The sequence below is a fragment of the Rattus norvegicus genome, chromosome 4 (genome assembly GCF_036323735.1).
Source record: "Rattus norvegicus strain BN/NHsdMcwi chromosome 4, GRCr8, whole genome shotgun sequence".
NCBI classification, from domain to species: Eukaryota; Metazoa; Chordata; class Mammalia; order Rodentia; family Muridae; genus Rattus; species Rattus norvegicus.
The window spans coordinates 67,575,643-67,594,463 of record NC_086022.1 but is presented as its reverse complement, the minus strand read 5'-3'; the positions used below and the strand labels follow the sequence as shown (position 1 = coordinate 67,594,463).

The 18,821-nt window shown below is 39.2% G+C and overlaps 1 protein-coding gene and 1 pseudogene across 6 annotated transcripts in view; one reads left to right on the top strand and one right to left on the bottom strand.

Annotated features, from left to right (window-relative positions):
• Positions 1-18,821, top strand: part of Hmgb1-ps18 (high-mobility group box 1, pseudogene 18) — a 600,236-nt pseudogene that overhangs the window by 464,613 nt on the left and 116,802 nt on the right.
• Trim24 (tripartite motif-containing 24) overlaps positions 1-18,821 on the bottom strand; it is a 124,775-nt gene that overhangs the window by 64,551 nt on the left and 41,403 nt on the right. For 4 of the 6 annotated variants that reach the window (XR_010065691.1, XM_063286502.1, NM_001395753.1 and 1 more), the window contains exons 2-3: positions 9,829-9,947; positions 4,758-4,905 (exon numbers count right to left, since the gene is read on the bottom strand). Coding sequence is in view for 2 of the 6 variants with exons in the window: in XM_063286502.1 (XP_063142572.1) it covers positions 4,758-4,905; positions 9,829-9,947 (267 nt within the window). In the remaining 4 variants the exon portion in view is untranslated. Of the gene's footprint in view, positions 1-4,757; positions 4,906-9,828; positions 9,948-13,188; positions 13,208-18,821 lie in introns of those variants that run through there. The other 2 variants (XM_063286505.1, XM_063286503.1) reach the window with 2 other exon arrangements.

The window sequence follows — 18,821 nt, the reverse complement described above, 5'->3', positions numbered from 1 at the left end:
CTTTTTTTTGAGACGTGTCTCAAAAATCAAGATCCCTTACTGCTCTTCCAAAAGACCTCACTCAGTTGAGTTCCTAGCAACCACATCAGGAGGCTCAAAATTGCCTATTGCTCTAATTCTAGTCCACACATTTTCTTCTGACCTCTATAGGCACTACATGGGCGAGGAACACACAGGCACAAAAGCAGATACACATTCACAATTTAAATGTGTGTGTGTGTGTGTGTGTGTATCATCATCATCGTCGTCGTCATCATCATCATCATCATCATCATCATCATCATCATCATCATCATCATCATCATCATCATCATCAAGATGATGTTTGTTTCCAAGCAGTGGTGGTAGTGCATGTTAATCTCCATGCTTGGGAGACAGTGGTAGGTAGATCTCTGAATTCAAGACCAGCCTGGTATACAGAGTGAGTTCCAGGATAGTCAGGGATACACAGAGAAACCCTGTCTCAAACAAAATGACAGAAAAGATGAGGCTTGTTTATTATTTGTGATATTGGGAATTGAACTCAGGGACTTGCCAAGCAGTTTATTACTGAGCTACATTCCCAGCTCTAGAAATGAATCTTTGTTCAAATAGGTTCCTTTCTTTGAAAAATGAAAAAATGCATAAACCTATATTATCAGGTCTAAATGTAGTGTTTATGGCTTCTACTTTTTTATACTTTTTAAAAATATTCTTTATTTTTCATCTTTATTAACTTGGGTATTTCTTATTTACATTTTAAATGTTATTCCCTTTCCTGGTTTCCATGCCAAAATCCTCCTAACCCTTTCCTCTCCCCTTCTATATGGGTGTTCCTCTTCCCATCCTCCCCCCATTACTGCCCTCCCCCCAAGAATTCCGATCACTGGGGATCCAGCCTTGGCAGGACCAAGGGCTTCCCCTTCCACTGGTGCTCTTACTAGGCTATTCATTGCTACCTATGAGGTCAGAGTCCAGGGTCAGTCCATGTATAGTCTTTAGGTAGTGGCTTAGTCCCTGGAAGCTCTGGTTGCTTGGCATTGTTGTTCATATGGGGTCTCGAGCCCCTTCAAGCTCTTCCAGTTCTTTCTCTGATTCCTTCAACGGGGGTCCTGTTCTCAGTTCAGTGGTTTGCTGCTGGCATTCGCCTCTGTATTTGCTGTATTCTAGCTGTGTCTCTCAGGAGAGATCTACATCCGGTTCCTGTCGGCCTGCACTTCTTTGCTTCATCCATCTTGTCTAATTGGGTGGCTGTATATGTATGGGCCACATGTGGGGCAGGCTCTGAATGGGTGTTCCTTCTGCCTCTATTCTAAACTTTGCCTCCCTATCCCCTCCCAAGGGTATTCTTGTTCCCCTTCTAAAGAAGGAGTGAAGCGTCCGCATTTTGGTCATCCTTCTTGAGTTTCATGTGTTCTGTGCATCTAGGGTAATTCAAGCATTTGGGCTAATATCCACTTATCAATGAATGTATACCATGTGTGTTTTTCTGTGATTGGGTTACCTCACTCAGGATGATATTGTCCAGTTCCCTCCATTTGGCTATGAATTTCATAAATGCATTGTTTTTGATAGCTGAGTAGTATTCCATTGTGTAGATGTACCACATTTTCTGTATCCATTCCTCTGTTGAAGGGCATCTGGGTTCTTTCCAGCTTCTGGCTATTATAAATAAGGCTCCTATGAACATAGTGGAGCACGTGTCTTTGTTATATGTTGGGGCATCTTTTGGGTATATGCCCAAGAGAGGTATAGCTGGGTCCTCAGGTAGTTCAATGTCCAATTTTCTGAGGCACCTCCAGACTGATTTCCAGAATGGTTGTACCAGTCTGCAATCCCACCAACAATGGAGGAGTGTTCCTCTTTCTCCGCATCCTCGCCAGCATCTGCTGTGGCCGGAGTTTTTGGTCTTGGCCATTCTGACAGCTGAGCCTCACCCATTAACGGGTGAGGGGTACCCGACGATCCAGGTCATCGCTCAGTTCTATTTTTTTTTTAAAGTTTTCCCCCCATAACAGGCAAACTTTACTAAATTTAAAATACTTGAGACCGACAAATAAAATATTTATATGATTTTAAAGTTTTAGGAAAACCTTAGAAGTAACCAAAAAGGAAAACTGAGTTTATCTTACCACACGTTAAAGCAAAGAACTGGGAAAAATTTTTCCTTCTTTCCTTTAAAGAGTTCTTGCAGGTGCTGGGGACAGCCTTGTTGGTAGAATGTTTACCTTGCAGACACTCGACCCTGGGTTCAATCCCCATGGCCTCTTAAATAGACATGCTAGCACAGGCCTGTGACCCCCACCAGCCCCTGAGAGGTGAAGGCGAGGAGGATCGATCTGAAGCTCGAGATGATTCTTCACTATAATCAATTCTTGAGTTCATACTCGTCGCACTATTCAGCAATTTACATTTAATAATACATCAGTCATTCATAGTCCTTCATAGAACTACCATTGTAGAAAGCGAGTTAAAAGCAAGAGTCTAAGCTCTTCAAGAACAGAACATCTTAAAATCAACTGAAAGTGATAAGCTGTAATTCAAACTTTAAACTTCAAGCATATAGCTTACCTGTCCTAGGAATAAACAAACAAAACAACAAGCAAGCAAGCAAAAAACAAAGAACCTTTTTTTTTTTTTTTTTTTTTTTTTTTTTTTGAGACAGGTCTCTCTCAATTATGTATGCAGCTCTGGCTGTCATAGAACTTGGTATATAGGCCAGGATGGCCTCAAACTCCCAGAGATCCACCAGCCTCTGTTTCCTGAGTGCTGGGATTAAAGGCATGCATCACCACAACCCATTTCTAATAACAGAAATTTAAAGTAAAATTAAGTTATTTATAAATAAACAAGATTGATGGACTAAAAAGTAATGATATAAATAGCTGGGTAAATATATTCAAAGAGCTATTTCTATAGATAAAAGTAACACCAAAACTAACCCTATAAGTTAAAAAGAAAATGGTAAAAATTTATAAGACTCACAATGAAGAAAGAAAAATGACCACAGAAAATTTTGGTAGCTGTTACAGTTTGGATGTGAGAGGGTCTCTCCCCTTCCCCAAAAGCTCCTGTTTGGAAGGTCTGGTCCTCAGTTGTTGAGCTAATCACTAAGGTGAGTGGACTATGAATGGCTGTAATCTAGACAACAGGACTGATCCATTCTGCCTCTTCCTCCCAATTGCTGGGACCAAAGATAAGCCAGAGACCGTTAACTACCTGTCCATAGCCACACTGTAGAATTTTTATTACTCTTCTATAATTACCAATTCACCAATCCCACGCTAATTCTTACTTAATTTACTACAATGGCTATACTACTAATCCCTTTATCAGTTATCCCGTGTTAATCAACACTTTGTACTTCCATTAGCCAGTTAAAGTCCAAAAACAGCTCAACACGCCTTTATATGAATTTGCTATGTTATTCCATTTCTGTAATACCGGCCCACCTAACCCAATCCTATACATGTCCGATATTCTATTCTAATATCCAGATTGCTCAGACTCTATGGATATGGGGAAAGTTTCATGGTCTATACTTCAAATGAAAAACTGGTGCCACCAAGCAGTTCCTCAATCTCTGTAGCTAGAGCTCTTTCAACTTGAGTTATCTGGCCTCCAATGTAAATCCCTAAACCTGAGGCTGGGACTCTTTCTAAGTATTCCAACAGAATTTGGTAGTCCAACTCTCACTATTTATATTATTATATTATATTACTGTTTATATTCTTTATTAGAGACTCCTGTAGTACCAGAGGCATTTGGCATTTTCATTTCTAGTTCTCAGCAAAAGGTAGAATATAAAGGAGATGTGTATACTGACTGACTCAAACAGGAAAGAAGCACATCTTGAGGAAAAAAAAACCAATGTTATGTGTGAACTCTTAAAACATTATTAAGGGGTTGGGGATTTAGCTCAGTGGTAGAGCGCTTGCCTAGGAAGCGCAAGGCCCTGGGTTCGGTCCCCAGCTCCGAAAAAAAAAAAAACCCAACAACAACAACAACAACAACAACAACAAAAACATTATTAAGTGGGGCTGGAGAGCTGGCTCATTAGTTAAGAACATGTGTGATGGACCAGACTGTTCAATCTTAAGGATGGGAGCCATTTTTGTTATAAGGTCAGAACAAGTTCATTTTTGTTTGCTGCAAAATTCAAGTTGACTGAGCTTAAACCTGTTTCCGGAATGTGACATCACCTATGGAGTTGGACTCTTGATAAGTTACGATGTTCTGTTGAATAATTTTTAAATGTTCAGCCAAATTTCTAATATAACCAAAATTCCTCTAGAAATGCCCAACCCTTGAAAACACCCTAGTCTCGCAGGGTTTCTCTGGGCTATATTAACCTCACCTCCTCCTGTGTTCAATGTGATTTTATCAAACTCCACTTTAGGGAGGTAAGCCCTGTCTGAGAATTAATAAAGCTTGCATAATTTGGCCAAAGAATTTAGGTAATGAATGGTCTTCACTTTTATGCAATAAGATTTACAAAAGTAAAGTTTTATTTTGTTTCGTTTTCCTTCTGAGTATACCAAATTGAATGTACAGAGGCAGGAGAGTTGGGAATATAAATTAAATCAAGATTCAATATATAATTCATACTTATAATACCTCTAAGTATAATTTCAAATAGAATGTTGACTTTGTATCCAAAAGTATAATTTAAGTACATGTACTATTTATAGCTGTATTGAAATAAGTCAGCAGAGTAAATGTACAAATACAGTTGCAGAGAGAGAAAAAGAGAAGTGTGGAAAAACCTGATTCGTTACCTGGAGATACTTCTTCTTTCTGCCTGACTGTGTGGTCTTTTGTGAACTTCACCCTCTGGTGAGCTCTAATACATGTCTTGCAGAGCCATTCAACACACTCTACACAAAACCCATTAGCTTCTGCATTGTCTTCACAGCTTGTACATACCTAACAATAAAAGAATCTGGTCACATAAATTGTTGAAAAAAATTAAAAGGAATGAAACACTAACCAAATAGACTATCAGTTTTCATATATTATCCTAAGTTAAATTGATAGTATGCATTAAACTATATGTATATAAAATGAATATATTATCCATAAGAATTGTCTTTTTTAGACAAGGTCTCACTATGTAGCCCTGGCTAATCTGGGACTCACTAAATATTTAGACTAGGCTGGACTTTAACTTATAAGACATCTGATTGTTTCTGCTTCTAGGATAAAAGGTATGCAACACTAGCCTGAACAAAGATTATTTAAGCACATTTTTCTTAGATTGATATATTAGACATTCCAGGCACTAGGCAAATGATATACGTAAAAATCATTTCAAGTGGTTTAAGAGACGGCTCCAGTGTTAAGAGCATAAGTTGTTCTTTTAGATGATCCGTGTTTGGTTCCCAGCACCCACAAGATCAATTGCAACCATCTGTAACTCCAGTTTCAGGAGATCTGACATCTTCTTCTGGCTTCTGTGAGCACCAGGCATATACATGGTGCACATACATACATACATACATACATACATACATACATACATACAAAATAAATAATAAAACAATAAATTAAATATTAAGAAAGAAAAGAATTGGAGAGATGGCTCAGCAGGTATGAGCATTTGCTGCTCTCACACAGAATGCTGGATTCAGGTCCCCACACCCAAATGGCAGCTGATGACCATCTGTAACCCCAATTATAGTGAATCCAATGTTCTCTTTTGGCCTCTGGAGACACCAGGAATGCTTGTGGTATATATGCATGCATACATGTTGGCAAAAACACGAATAAAGCAAAAATAAATATTAGAAAATTAATTTTAAGCATATATTTCTCCCTAATTCAGTATACTAGTCATTCCAAGTGCAAGGCTAGGTACTGAGCATACAATGGTAAGGAAAAGTACACACAAGCCTCTGTACTTATAGTGCTTGAATCCTCATAGGTGGAAGGACAAGTGAAAACTCAAGCTAGCCTAATAATTAGCTAAATGGTTATTAGCTGGGTGGTTTTTGTTGACTTTAAAAAAAAATCTAGAGACATCTGGAAACAGATTCTTTTAGGTCTTTTATTTTATTTTTAAGTGTATGGATATTTTACCTGCAGATATGTCTGTGTAGGACATGTGTGCAGTGCCTGTGGAGTTCAGAAGACAGTGTCTGATCCTCAGGAACTAGAGTTACAATGGTTGTGAGCCACTATGTGGATGCTGGAAACTGAACCCAAGTGTTCTTAACCACTGAGCCATTTCTCTAGCCTGAGAAGAAAATGCCTCTGTAAGATTACATACACTACTGAGGCTCTGGAGAGAGATTTCAGTGGTTGGGAATGCTGGTTGCTCTTGATCTGGGTTCAGTTTATGGAACCCAGGTAGCAATTTAGGGTTGTCTGTAGTTCTGGAGGATCCAGGGCTCTGTTCCGGCCTGAGTCGGCACTGCATGCAGATGATACATGGACATGCAGGTAGGCTAGGAGCCCATAAACATAAAATAAAACAAAAGAAAAAAAAGGAGGAGGAAAGGAAAGGGACTGGCATGAAGACAAGTCTTCAGATGTTAAGGACTGATGTAGGAGGACCCAACTCGATACAGGCAGTGAAATCTCTGGGTAGGTAGCTTTGGGTTACAGAAGCAGGCTGAGGAACCCATTCAGCATTCCTCTGTGGCCTCTGCTTCAGTTCTTGCCTCTGGGATCCAACCTCGAGTTTCTGCTCTGACTCCCTTTGATAATGAACTATGATGTAGGATTTCAAGTTGAAATAAATCCTTTCCTTCCCAAGTTACTCTGGGCTGTGCTATTTCACCTAGAAATCCTAACTACAGCAATGGTCTTGAACAGGATACAGAACTCATCATTAAAATGAAGGTAATGATACAGATTTTAAAGACATATTTATTTATGTATTTCATGTGTATGGGTACTTTGCAGGTATGTCTGCACATTGAAGAGTTACACTGGAGTAGGGTGCTGGGATTGAATACAGACCCTTCGGAAGAGCAGTCAGTGTTCTTAATCACTGAGACATCTCTCCAGCCCCAAGGATACATATTTATTGAGTTCTTCTTAAGATTAAATGGGAAAGGCACATTACTGCAATCATCACTTCTATTAAGAACCACCAATACAGGAAATGCACAAAAAAGTTATCAGTGCTTATGAATGGAGACACTGAAGTAAGGGCTCTTCCTAAAAAGACTTCATCAGCACCAAGCTATGGAAACTAGATGAAAATCATCTAGTCAGAGAATAGCACCAACACCAAAAGCAAGAGCATGGCTGCTTTAAAGAACTGAAAGAAAGCCAGTAGCACTTTACTACAGGAATCAAGGGGGAAGACTAGAAGAGAAGGAGCTGCTGGCAAGAGAGGAGGGTCAGATCAAGTAGGGCCACATGGCAATGCTGATCTTTGCCTGAAGAGAAAGATTAAGAAAGGCATGGGCAGTCTTATATTCTTAAAAGCACCATTACCACAATCAGAGAACAGATTAGAGACATGGAAAGCATCCCTATACAAGGTAATTTGTATGGGCTTAGCAAAAGTGAGGAAGAGAGCAGGATGGAGAATTACAAAGTAAAGCAAGCTTGGAGCGTGCACTGGGTATGGGAAGTTGTTAAGTATCTCGTAGATGTATATAGCTGGTGGAACAGTGAAGACGGGGAATACTATCTATGTAGTTGAAAACAAAAAACAAACAATATCACATAACTGAGAAGTTGCCAAATTTCCAAACATCTGGTATTCCCAGGAACCAAAACTCTGCCTTTTTTTTTTTTTTTAAAAAAAAAACTATTTATTTATTATGTATAAGCACACTGTAGCTGTCTTCAGAGACACCAGAAAAGGGCATCAGATCTCATTACAGATGGTTGTGAGCCACCATGTGGTTGCTGGGATTTGAACTCAGGACCTCTGGAGGAGCAGTCAGTGCTCTTAACCACTGAGTCATCTTTCTAGCCCAACTCTGCCTTTCTTTAGGGCTTATCATCCTCACCTTTTCTCACACTGCTGGTAGGTGCTTGCCAGTGTTAGGAATCATGTGTATCTACCAATCCTCTTTGCTTTCCCAGCGCCACTTGGGATCCCATCTTTCACTTCTCTTCCTGTGATCCTGTAGGTCTATGCTACATCTAGGGATATTCTTAGGTTCAATTATCGTGTCTATAAGGACACCACTTAAATATCTAATCTTCCACTGAAGGCTACGAAAAGGAGTGGGAAACAGCTAATATGCACTGCTCCAGATCTCTGGTAAATGAAACAAAAGATAAGATGCAAAACAGATATGGTCATACCTATCATCCTGAGAGAGAAGCAAGAGGACTATAAGTTCAAGGCTACTCTGGGCTGCACTGCAAGAGCCTATCACAAAAACAAGAATAAAAAACAAAAACAAAACAGCCAAGCAGGAAATAAGTGCCACTGAGAGGCCTAGAGAAACGACCAATCACACAGTCTCCACAGTTTCTGGATTATTGCCCCTAGAAAAAGCCAATGAGTCCAGGGTCTCCTGCACAATACATACTACACCTGAGGTAAAGCCATAGCCAATTCCAGTATTTAAAGCTGGTTTCACAAGGAAATAGTTTATGCCCTGAAGCAAGCCCAATTTGGCCTTTGGGGAGCAATGTGGACACTGTTAAAACAATCGAATTTTAATTAGTATTAACTAAGTACTTTTATAAGTAACGTGAGCCCTATATCCCGCTGGGACAAACAAGCTGAAAATTAAAGAAGTGGGAAGAAAGCAGAGACACCAGTTACACAATAGACAAAATTAACAACTGTTTTCTAACTAAACTCAGTTCTGTCCCAGATCTTCTGTTATAAAGAAAAGGAACTATCTATGAGACAATGAACCGAAAGCTCTATGTACACAAATTTACTATTTTTGGCACATGCAAGAGAATTCACCTTAGCAAAGCCATCCCATGAGAGAAAACAGCAGATTCTCCCTAGGGATAAAGTATCAACATTTAGGTTTGAAGGAGTGAAAAAGAAAAGATACTGTGGTGCATCTAAATTCAGCACCTTGGACAATGCTACTAAACAAAGTTTTCAGAGCAACACCATGACCACAACTTTCTTAAACATATAAAGGCCTGGGGATGAGAGGCAGCTCAGAATGTAAGGCTGTTTTCTACCTGACAATGTAAGCATAGTGACCTAAGATTGATTCCCAGAATGCACGGAAAAACAAAAGGAGAAAACCAACTTCACCAAGTTGTCCTCTGATTTTATTATAGCCACCAAGTATGGAGATACTTGCATACACTAAAAATAATTGTTAAAATGTAGACATCTTACTGACCAAAAACATCATGTATGTCATTTGAGCTATTAGATGGTTTACCAAAGGAGGCTGGGGCTGCAGAGATGGCTCACCGGCTAAAAACACACTTGTAGTTCTTGCAGAACTTAACGTAGGTTAAGTTCTCAACACCCTCAAGGGATTTGTTTGCTATTTACTGTCTTTAAGTAGCAAATCTGCCCCAGTTCCAGGGGCTATGATGCCCTCTTTTGGCCTCCACAAGCATTGCACACACAGAGTATACTTAAAGGAAGGCAGGCAAAGCACCAATACACATAAAGATAAATCCTTTTAAAAAGGAGTTTAAAGTAACAATTTCAACACCTAGTAACTCAGTACAAAGAAAAATTAAATACAGCACAATGCTTCTTTCTAGCATACAGAAATACAATGATAAAATTACATTGGCACTATTTTATTCCTAGCCTAACTATTCATCATTCATACACTTAAAAATGATGTAACTTTGTACATTAATGTTCTGAAGTTTAGCCATTTGTATAAATTCCTTCGGCATTTAAGCTGCTTCATCATGGGTGGTGAAGGCTTGATTTACACTTACCTGATTTGACTTTTCTACTGTACTACTGGGAACCTCAGTGGTGTCCTTCACAAAAAAGTTGTCTATGATGTGTCTTTCAGCACACTCTTGACTGCAAACTGGGCATCGAATGACTCCAACTGGGAAAGACAAAATTGAATTGGAAGTTTAACATTCTGAGGACTGCACACTATTTACACTTTAACTGGGGTTAATCCTTTAAAGTTCATATCCTTTCTAAATTCATAAGGAATTTGTGTGTATATTTATGTACTGTATATACATATGCATTTTATATAACTAGACACCCTAAGTGTTGTACAAGCTCTTTTAATTTTAAGTTAAATGCCCAATGGCTTCTGCTCTTACTGATTAGCAACCTGTTTTTCAAACCTAAGTAGTTTTGTGTGCTTTGTGTATTTGAGATCAGATCTTGACGGGTTACCATGCTTTCTATAGAACAAGGAACTCCAGACCTCTCCATGACTACAAAATCAAAGTTTCTGGAGGAATTACAATCATCTCTCTTTAATGGTTCCTCGGGCTAATAAGATATCTTATTTTGCATTCTTCTTGAACAGATGCAAACTGTTTCTATCAGGAAAAGTTCTTTCTCTGCCAAACATATAATACATACAAAGCACCAATCTCTATTATAACCCAAACTTCACTTCAACAAGGCTCACAGATACTCCCGGTGTGAATGTGAAATGTCCCTGCAGGTTTAGTTGGCTGCACTATTTTGGGGGCTTTGGAAATTTTAGGAGGTAAGGGCTAGTTAAAGGTAATGGGTCAGTGGAGATTGTCTTGAAAATCCTATTTGGTCCCCAGTCTCTCTACTACTTCCTGTTCACTGAAGAGAACAGTCTCCTCTAAATGGGCCCAGAATCAACAGAGCAAAGGACTAAAACATACATCTGAAACCCTGAGTCTAAATAAATACTTCTTTCCCCTTATTTTGTCAGATAGATAAGGGAAAGTGAATATATACAAATATATTTGTAGAGGAAAGTGAATGATACAAATATAAAAGTGAAATGCATTAAGAACAAACACAAGGAAATCCATAGGCCAATTTTATCTGTGTACATTCAAATAATAAAATAAAAAAAAAATTCCTAGGGTTCAGCAGTTAAAAACACTGGCTGTTCTTCCAGGGGTCCTAGGTTTGATTCCTAGCCCCCACATAGCAACTCACAACCATCTGTAACTCCAGTTCCAAGGGGATACAATGCTCTTCCCTGGGCTTAGTGGGCACTGCACATAAATGGTGTACAGACACGTGTACACACACACAAACACACACACACACACACACACACACACACAACACACAAACAAATATCTTTAAAATCCATTTGAGATCTCACATATGTGATGATCTAAATCTGATCAACACTGAAGCAAATAAAAAATTTAAGTTGTTTTGTTTTTTTACCACTTGGTCTATGCTCCTCCACAAGAGCTGATGATTAGAGCTCCAACAAAAGCTCTAATACGAGGCAAGAGAATCCCCTTTCCAGTTATTGGTCAGGGGTGTTCAAGAGACTCCCCAAACAATATGTTATTGGTGTTGCCTTGGTTGGCTTACAGAGACTGAAGGTCAGTCCTTACTGCTGAAGATATCATGTACTTCAGACATAAGACCTGGAAGAACTGAGCTGCATCTGGTGGAAAGCCTTGTTCCGAGAGCTTGGTTTCCTAACACTGGCAGGTGCTATGCAAGCTTCCGAGGGAGTGAAGCAACCAAGCATCTTACCGTGCTATAACCATGAAGCATGATAATCTTGAGGGTGCAATAGCGGCACGAATCTTGGTGATAACCAAGCTTTCCAACTGAACTAAGACCTACTCAACAGGAGGGAAAAATCAATTGAGCCAGGCACTAGAAACCTAGCCGACTACCTAGGGTTAGGTGAAGCCATGAACTTTAGAGGAGAACCAACCATCAAATTACTAAACTAGCACAATTCCAAACTACACTCTAAATATTTATCCTAACACCCTCAGATAAATTTGCTCTTACCCCTCATCTAACAAATCTCTTAACAACAGCTGGGAGACCATTACAGAAAACCACAAGGATTAAAAAAATCAGAGAAAAAACTGACCATGGGAGTACCCGGCCAAGACTCAGGGTAGAGGATGCAGAAAGATTATATGAGACCAGAAAATTTGCTGTGAGAATCATCCTGCTGGAAATGACAAAGCACAATAATATGACTGTCTCAAGACTGGAGTGAGTAGTACAGCCTTAACAGACATGCTAAGAAGGGGATAGCACAGGTGATTGAGCAATGCTGAGGAGAAGTAGTTTTCCCCTGGGGATGAATCTCCTTGATTGGTTATCTAATTCCAAGTGGTCAGCCCTGAAATCATATACATATAAGTAGCAAAAACTAAATGGTTTATTTATATGTTTAGGCATAATATATACCAAAGAAAAATGAGGCCATGATTTCAAGAGGGAGTATGGGAGGGATACACAGGAGAGATTGGAGGGAGGAAAGGGAAGGGGGAAAATAACATAAAAATAAATTTTAAAAAACCTATTTTATAATAACAAACTATTAAGTACTTAATAAATTTTACCAGATAAGAGTGATCACTGCTGAGAAAAAAATATATTATAAAACAAACAGCTCTAAATAATACAGAAAACATGTCAATAAAGCTATACATTCAAGCTTACTAGCATTTTGATGGCAGAACATGTCTATTAAGTAATGACACTAGGGCTGGAGAGATGGCTCAGCGGTTAAGAGCACTGACTGCTCTTCCAGAGGTTCTGAGTTCAATTCCCAGCAACCACATGGTGGCTCACAACCATCTGTAAAGAGATCTGATGCCCTCTTCTGGTGTGTCTGAAGACAGCTACAGTGTACTTATATATAATAAATAAATAAATCTTTAAAAAAAAAAAAAGTAATGACACTTAACCACTAAGCCATAGATAAAAATTTTGGTATTTTTGTAAAAATAAGCAAAAACAGAACTCAATCAATATGCACACCAGAAACATGGATGTATAATTAATGTGGAACTAGAAACTAGCAGGAAAACAGATGAACGCTTCAAGTTGCTGGGGTGGCTACTAATTATCATTCAGGAAAGAGATGATTAAATTCCTACTTTACCTGACCCCCCCAAAATTATAAGTAGATTAAAAATTTTTTAAATTAGTCAGACATGCAAATGCATGTCTTTTATCTCAGTAGGCAGAGGAGGAGGATCTCTGAAAGATAACCTGGTCTACATACAAAGTAACTTGCAGGACAGCCAAGGGCTACACACTGAGACTGTCTTAAAGCAAAACCTCAACTTTAGAATTTGGCTGGTGAGACAGCTCGATGGATAGAGGTGCTCATGACCAGTGACAACCTGAGTTTTATCCGTGGGATGAACACAGGGTTGGAAAGAACTGACTTCTCCAAGTTATTCTCTGATTTCCACATGTACATGTAGCAATAGCACGTCCACACCCACCAAAAAAATATAATAAAAAATATCTGCCATAGTTGGATAGCAATGGCCCCCAAGGGACCCATGTTAAAGCTGGATTCCCAAAGTACAACTACCAAATGCATGACAAGGCCTAGTGAGGTCACAGTCATGAGGGGTGTGCCCAGTGAGGTCACAGAGTCACAGAGGTGTACCCAGTGAGGTCAGTCATGAGGGGTGTGCCCAGTGAGGTCACAGAATCATGGAGAATGTGTCCAGTGAGGTCACAGAGTCATGAGGAGTGTGTACAGTGAGGTCATAGACTCATGAGGGGTGTGTCCTCAGAGGAAGTTTTATGATCCTGATTGCTTTCTCTTGGCTCCCACTTGCTGATGAAACAGAGTGTTTTATTGTTCTGCTACATATTTACATCATGATGCTGTCTCACCACACGGGCCAGGCAACAGGACAACCCAGCAAGAATTGAGGTCTCTAAAACTGCAGGCCAAATACATGTGGATACAATCCCCTACCCTCCCTCCCTCCCTCGGCCTCCTGAGTGCTGTTAACAGAAGCATTTTTCTCTTTGTAAAGTGAGTATCTCTGCTAGCTTGAGGTTTGTTGTTGTTCTGCTTTGTTTGTTTACTGACAAGGGAAGCCTAACAGTACATTTTGTAGTAATGGAGAATTATTTGTGAACTCAAAAATAAGGAAAACTTCTCAGGCAACAAACAAAAACCAAAATCAAAATCAAAAAATTTATATCCGACTTTGTTTTCAGAAATACAAATTGTTGGGTGTGACACTAGCCTTTAATCCCCCCAGTAATAGGCCGGCAGATCTGTATGAGTTCAAGTTCCAAACTAGCCAGAACTGCATAGGGAGACCCAGTCTCTCCCAAATGAAGAGGAAAGGAGGAGGAGGAAGAAGAAAGAGGAAGAGGAGGAGGAGGAAGAAGAGGGGGAAGAAAGAGGAAGAGGAGGAGGAGGAAGAAGAGGAGGAAGAGGAAGCAAGCAAGAAGCAAATACAGGTAATTAAAACATTTTTCTGCTGAAACTAAGAAAGGAAGCCCTTAGGTAAACATATGATGAATACATAATATTAGCTCAAATTCAGGGAGCTAAAGGTTGATAAGGAGGTGCCCTACCACAGCCCTGCAAGATTGCTAGGCAGTTAATGATTGCTTCAGGTGTGTGCTAAGAAAAAGACACTTTCTTCAGTAGTGCAGCCATTGCTGTGCTACAGTTGAGTAGATGTTTCTCTTCCCATCATGCTCCAACTAAGGTGAGATGTTTGTCTTATCCTTTCATTTTTGTTTGTTTTTTTTTTTTTCATCTTGTTATGTTGAGACAGGATCTTTCTATGTTCTAGAACTAGACACGTAGACTTAGCTGGCTTCAAACACATGGAGGCCCTCCTGCATCCCCCGCCAGAGTGTTAGGATTAAAGGCAAATGCCACCATGCCAGGCCTACGCATCATCTCATGTCCTTCCTATGTTGCCCCTCGCCCCCCAAACAGAGAGAATGTACTTCAGGGTGACTTAACATCACTAAACAGCTAAGAATGACCTTGAATTCCTGTCCATCCTGCCTTCACCACCCAAGCCTTCTGGTAACAAGCATTTCCATCATGCCCAGCTTCCTAATCCTTTTTAAAGCACAGTGGTTACATAAATCTATACATGTGATGAAATGGAACACAACTATGTCCACTACCATGCTAGTGTAAATTCTCTGGTTTTGATATATTATGGTTATAAAAGATATAATCATCACTAAAAATATAATACTGTGATATCCCGTGAGTCTACAATTGTTTTCAAAGTGAAAACAGTTTAAAAAAACCGAATTTTTCTTGGACCGAGTTTTCATGCTCCTCCCAGGGATAACAGATAGGAGTGGTTTGCTTCCAAATACTCACTGTTGCTGTTCAACTACATGTTTAAATTTTCCTTTAGATGCCTCTATGGAAAACAGGTTTTTGCCACGTGTGGCTTGTCCTTGTGGTTATATACAGCTTGAACTCTTGTGAACTTCAGTTGTGACCTTTCTTAACCCTCAGAGTACAGGTGTTCAATGTTCTGAATATAGTCAGCTCCATTGTCCTAGGTCCCACTGCTTTTGAGGGTGACATGTAAAGATGCCCATCTTCCTGCACATTTGACCCTTTACCTGCTCTATTCTTTCTCCCTTTCTCTGTCATTTATGCCTTCCTATCTTATCTGCTCACGCTGTTTACTTAGTGCCTGGCTATCCCAAGCACAATATAAATTCTGTAAAGACAGTCACGTTTGGTTTCTTATGTTCCCTGATAGCTCAAAGCATCAAATGAATGGCCTGGCAACAGGATGCTCAATAAACAGTTGTTGAGTAAGTGTACAAAGCACATGTCTGTGATCCACAGTTAAAATCATGTAGAAACTCATACTTTACCATCTGGAGATATGTTCTAAAAATGCCAGTCGCATTTTACATAAAGAGCCTTCCTTTATAACAGCCTAAATGTCTATACAGCAGCAATAAGCTCTTGTGTGCCACATTCAAATAATAGACAGCAGCAACATGAACACAAATTATGAAACAAAGAAATCAGCTGAATCGAAATGAAAGTTCAAGAAAGCATGTAGAATTAAAAATAGAGGAGAAGAAAAGGCTAATGATGATTAATAAACAATATAATAGTGGCTATGTCTAGAAAAAGAAGCAGAGCCCTTCAAAGACATTCAGACTTGTTACCTTCTGTATGAGCCTCTCACCTGGTTCTGAAGAGCCCACGAACCTACAACTTTCCTTATCAGCTCTAGTATATGACTATGACTTACTCGTGGTTCCCTGCTCTGCTCAGAAAGTATATATATGGTTTTAATCTCGCCTGATAGGATAAGTATTTAAATAGACAGGTAAGGGGCATACCTCACTGGTAGAACATGCCAAAAGGTCCTGGGTCCAATACCCAGCACAAAACAGAAATCAACCAACCAACCAATAAAATGAAACAGACAAACAAACAAACAAACAAACAAACAAACAAAAAACCAAAAAAAAAAGAAAAGAAAAGAAAAAAAAAACCAACCCCCCCCAAAAAACAAACAAACAAACAAACAAAAAAAAACCAAAAAAAAACCCCAAAACCAAAAACATTTGACCTTAACAAAAGCAAACCCAGCATTGGCTTTAAAGCCATATACACCATACAGACCTACATGAACTCCTTTTATTGCTTATAATTCCTAATGAGCTGTTTTCTGTAAAACACTGTATTACACTGGCAGCTACAACTTACTGTGCTAAGTGTTCCAAGTTCATCAGAAAATTCAAGGCAGGATTACTTTAAGGATAAGTAATGTATTCAAAAGGTCTAACCTGGGCTGGAACCTGACAAATCTGTAATAGTTTATATCCTTATCCTCTCATTAAAGTCAGGTGACAACAACTGACTTTTTTCAAAAGAACAAGTGAGGCCTTATCTCTGTTATCCTCCCCAACTTGATGTTAGATCCCAACTTTGAACTTCTCCCTCAATTTCATCCCCAAATCATAGGTATTTTTAGTACAAAAATAGGAAACCAAACCAAAACCTAACGTAACAACAACAACAACAAAAACCCAAGAAATTTCATATCATACAGTAAATATAATCAATGCCTAACTGAAGTAAGTCTTAATTAGACACACCATTCTAGAAAGAGTGGGAATAATTTGGAACACAAGATTTTATTTTTAATTATTTTTAAGGAGTCATTTGAAACCACACAGGCAAGGAAGGAGTCACTTTAGAGAAATCATAAAGCAAATAATATAAGCTGTTACTTTTTACCAATGCACAACACAAAGGATGCAATATATATTTCAGAAGAAACTACTTGCTTGTTAAGTTGGAACTTACTAATGCTACAAATGTTCATTTCTTCTGCATTCTCTAACAAAAAAAAAAAAACCCTCTTTAAACATTTTTCTGTTCACTGCCCATCTAAACTTAAATGTTTTAATCTTCTGGATTCTAAGATGCATGTGTGACTTGCTATCTCACTTTCAGTCTTTTTAGTCTAAATTTAAGATTAATACAGAAGTTATAATTTTAGAATGATTAGCATGCATAACTTTGTTCATTTCTAAGAAGGAGATGAAGGACCAGGAAAAAATTCAGACCCCCTAGCAAACAGAGTAGAGCCAAAAATGTAGGTTAGCCAGTTCAGTGACTCTGTTCCAGGAACTTGACTGACCACAGAACTGATGATTATACTGGCCGGTTCAACAACTCTCTTCCAGGAACTAGCTGACCATAAAGTTAGATTAAAATCTTAAAGAACAATCTTGAGAAACAGGAAGTTTCTCCTTGTGATTTTTCACTGGTATTCTCGACATTTTCCAATGACGCCATCCCTGCCCCCTTGGGTTGTGGTTTCTTCCTTTAAATACCCCTTTCTCCCAGCTACTCGGGATTGAACTCCTCTACCCCTGCGTGGGATACGAGTCTCGACCCCAGTGCACTGGTTCCTATCAATAAACCTCATGTGATTACGGCAAGGACGGTTTTACGTGTTCTTGGGGGGTTGCGTCATCCTGAGACTTGAGTGAGGGTCTCCCTGCTCCAGGGGTCTTTCAGAGATGTGGATTTAACATCTAGTTACATGTACCTGATCAAGTGACATGAGGTGAATGATCAGAGACGGATCATTCCTAGTCAAGACATAAATTCCAACATCTATGGAGAAAAGTGAATTAATGTATAAAATATTAATCAATGATCTGTACTTGGTCAGTCATACCATAATGGCTTGCTACCAACACACACACACACACACACACACACACACACACACACACACACACACACACCATGCCAGTGCTGGGGATATGTCGAGAAATGTATTGTTAGGCTGTTAACACAGAGTATATTTAGATACACTAAGATGACTATAAAATCACTGGTATAATTTAATGGTATTATCACTGCATTCCATCTGTTAACTGAATGAATTATGTGCTTTCTATCTATCAAAAACTTAATACTATCAACAGAAACATTACTTTACTTTAAAAAAATTAAGATTTTTATTTTATGAGTACTTTGCCTGCATGTATGTATGTGTATCACATGTGTAAAGTGCATGCAGAGGCCAGCTCTGGAACTGCAGTCAGATAGCTGTGAGCTAACATATAGGTGCTAGGAACGGCAAGAGTAGCAAGTGCTCTCTGCTGAGCTATCTCTCCAGCTTCTATACCATTTTCCTAAGATGCTGGGGGGATTGGTTCCAGGGCCTCACATGTGACACCCAAGCTCTGCTGCTGAGCTACAGATCATTAGCACTCCTTTACACACACACACACACACACACACACACACACACACACACACACACACACACACACAAACACAAACACACACACACACACAGTTTCATACATACATTAGGGACAAATGATTCAGAAACTTTTACTTCTTTCTTTCTCATTTGTAGTTCTCCGTGTTAGGGATGCAACATCTTGAAATGAGGGGCTGACTAGAACATCCAGATCTCTGTTCCTGTTGTCTTGGAAACAGAATAGCCTTCAGTGTTTTAAGCCCAAT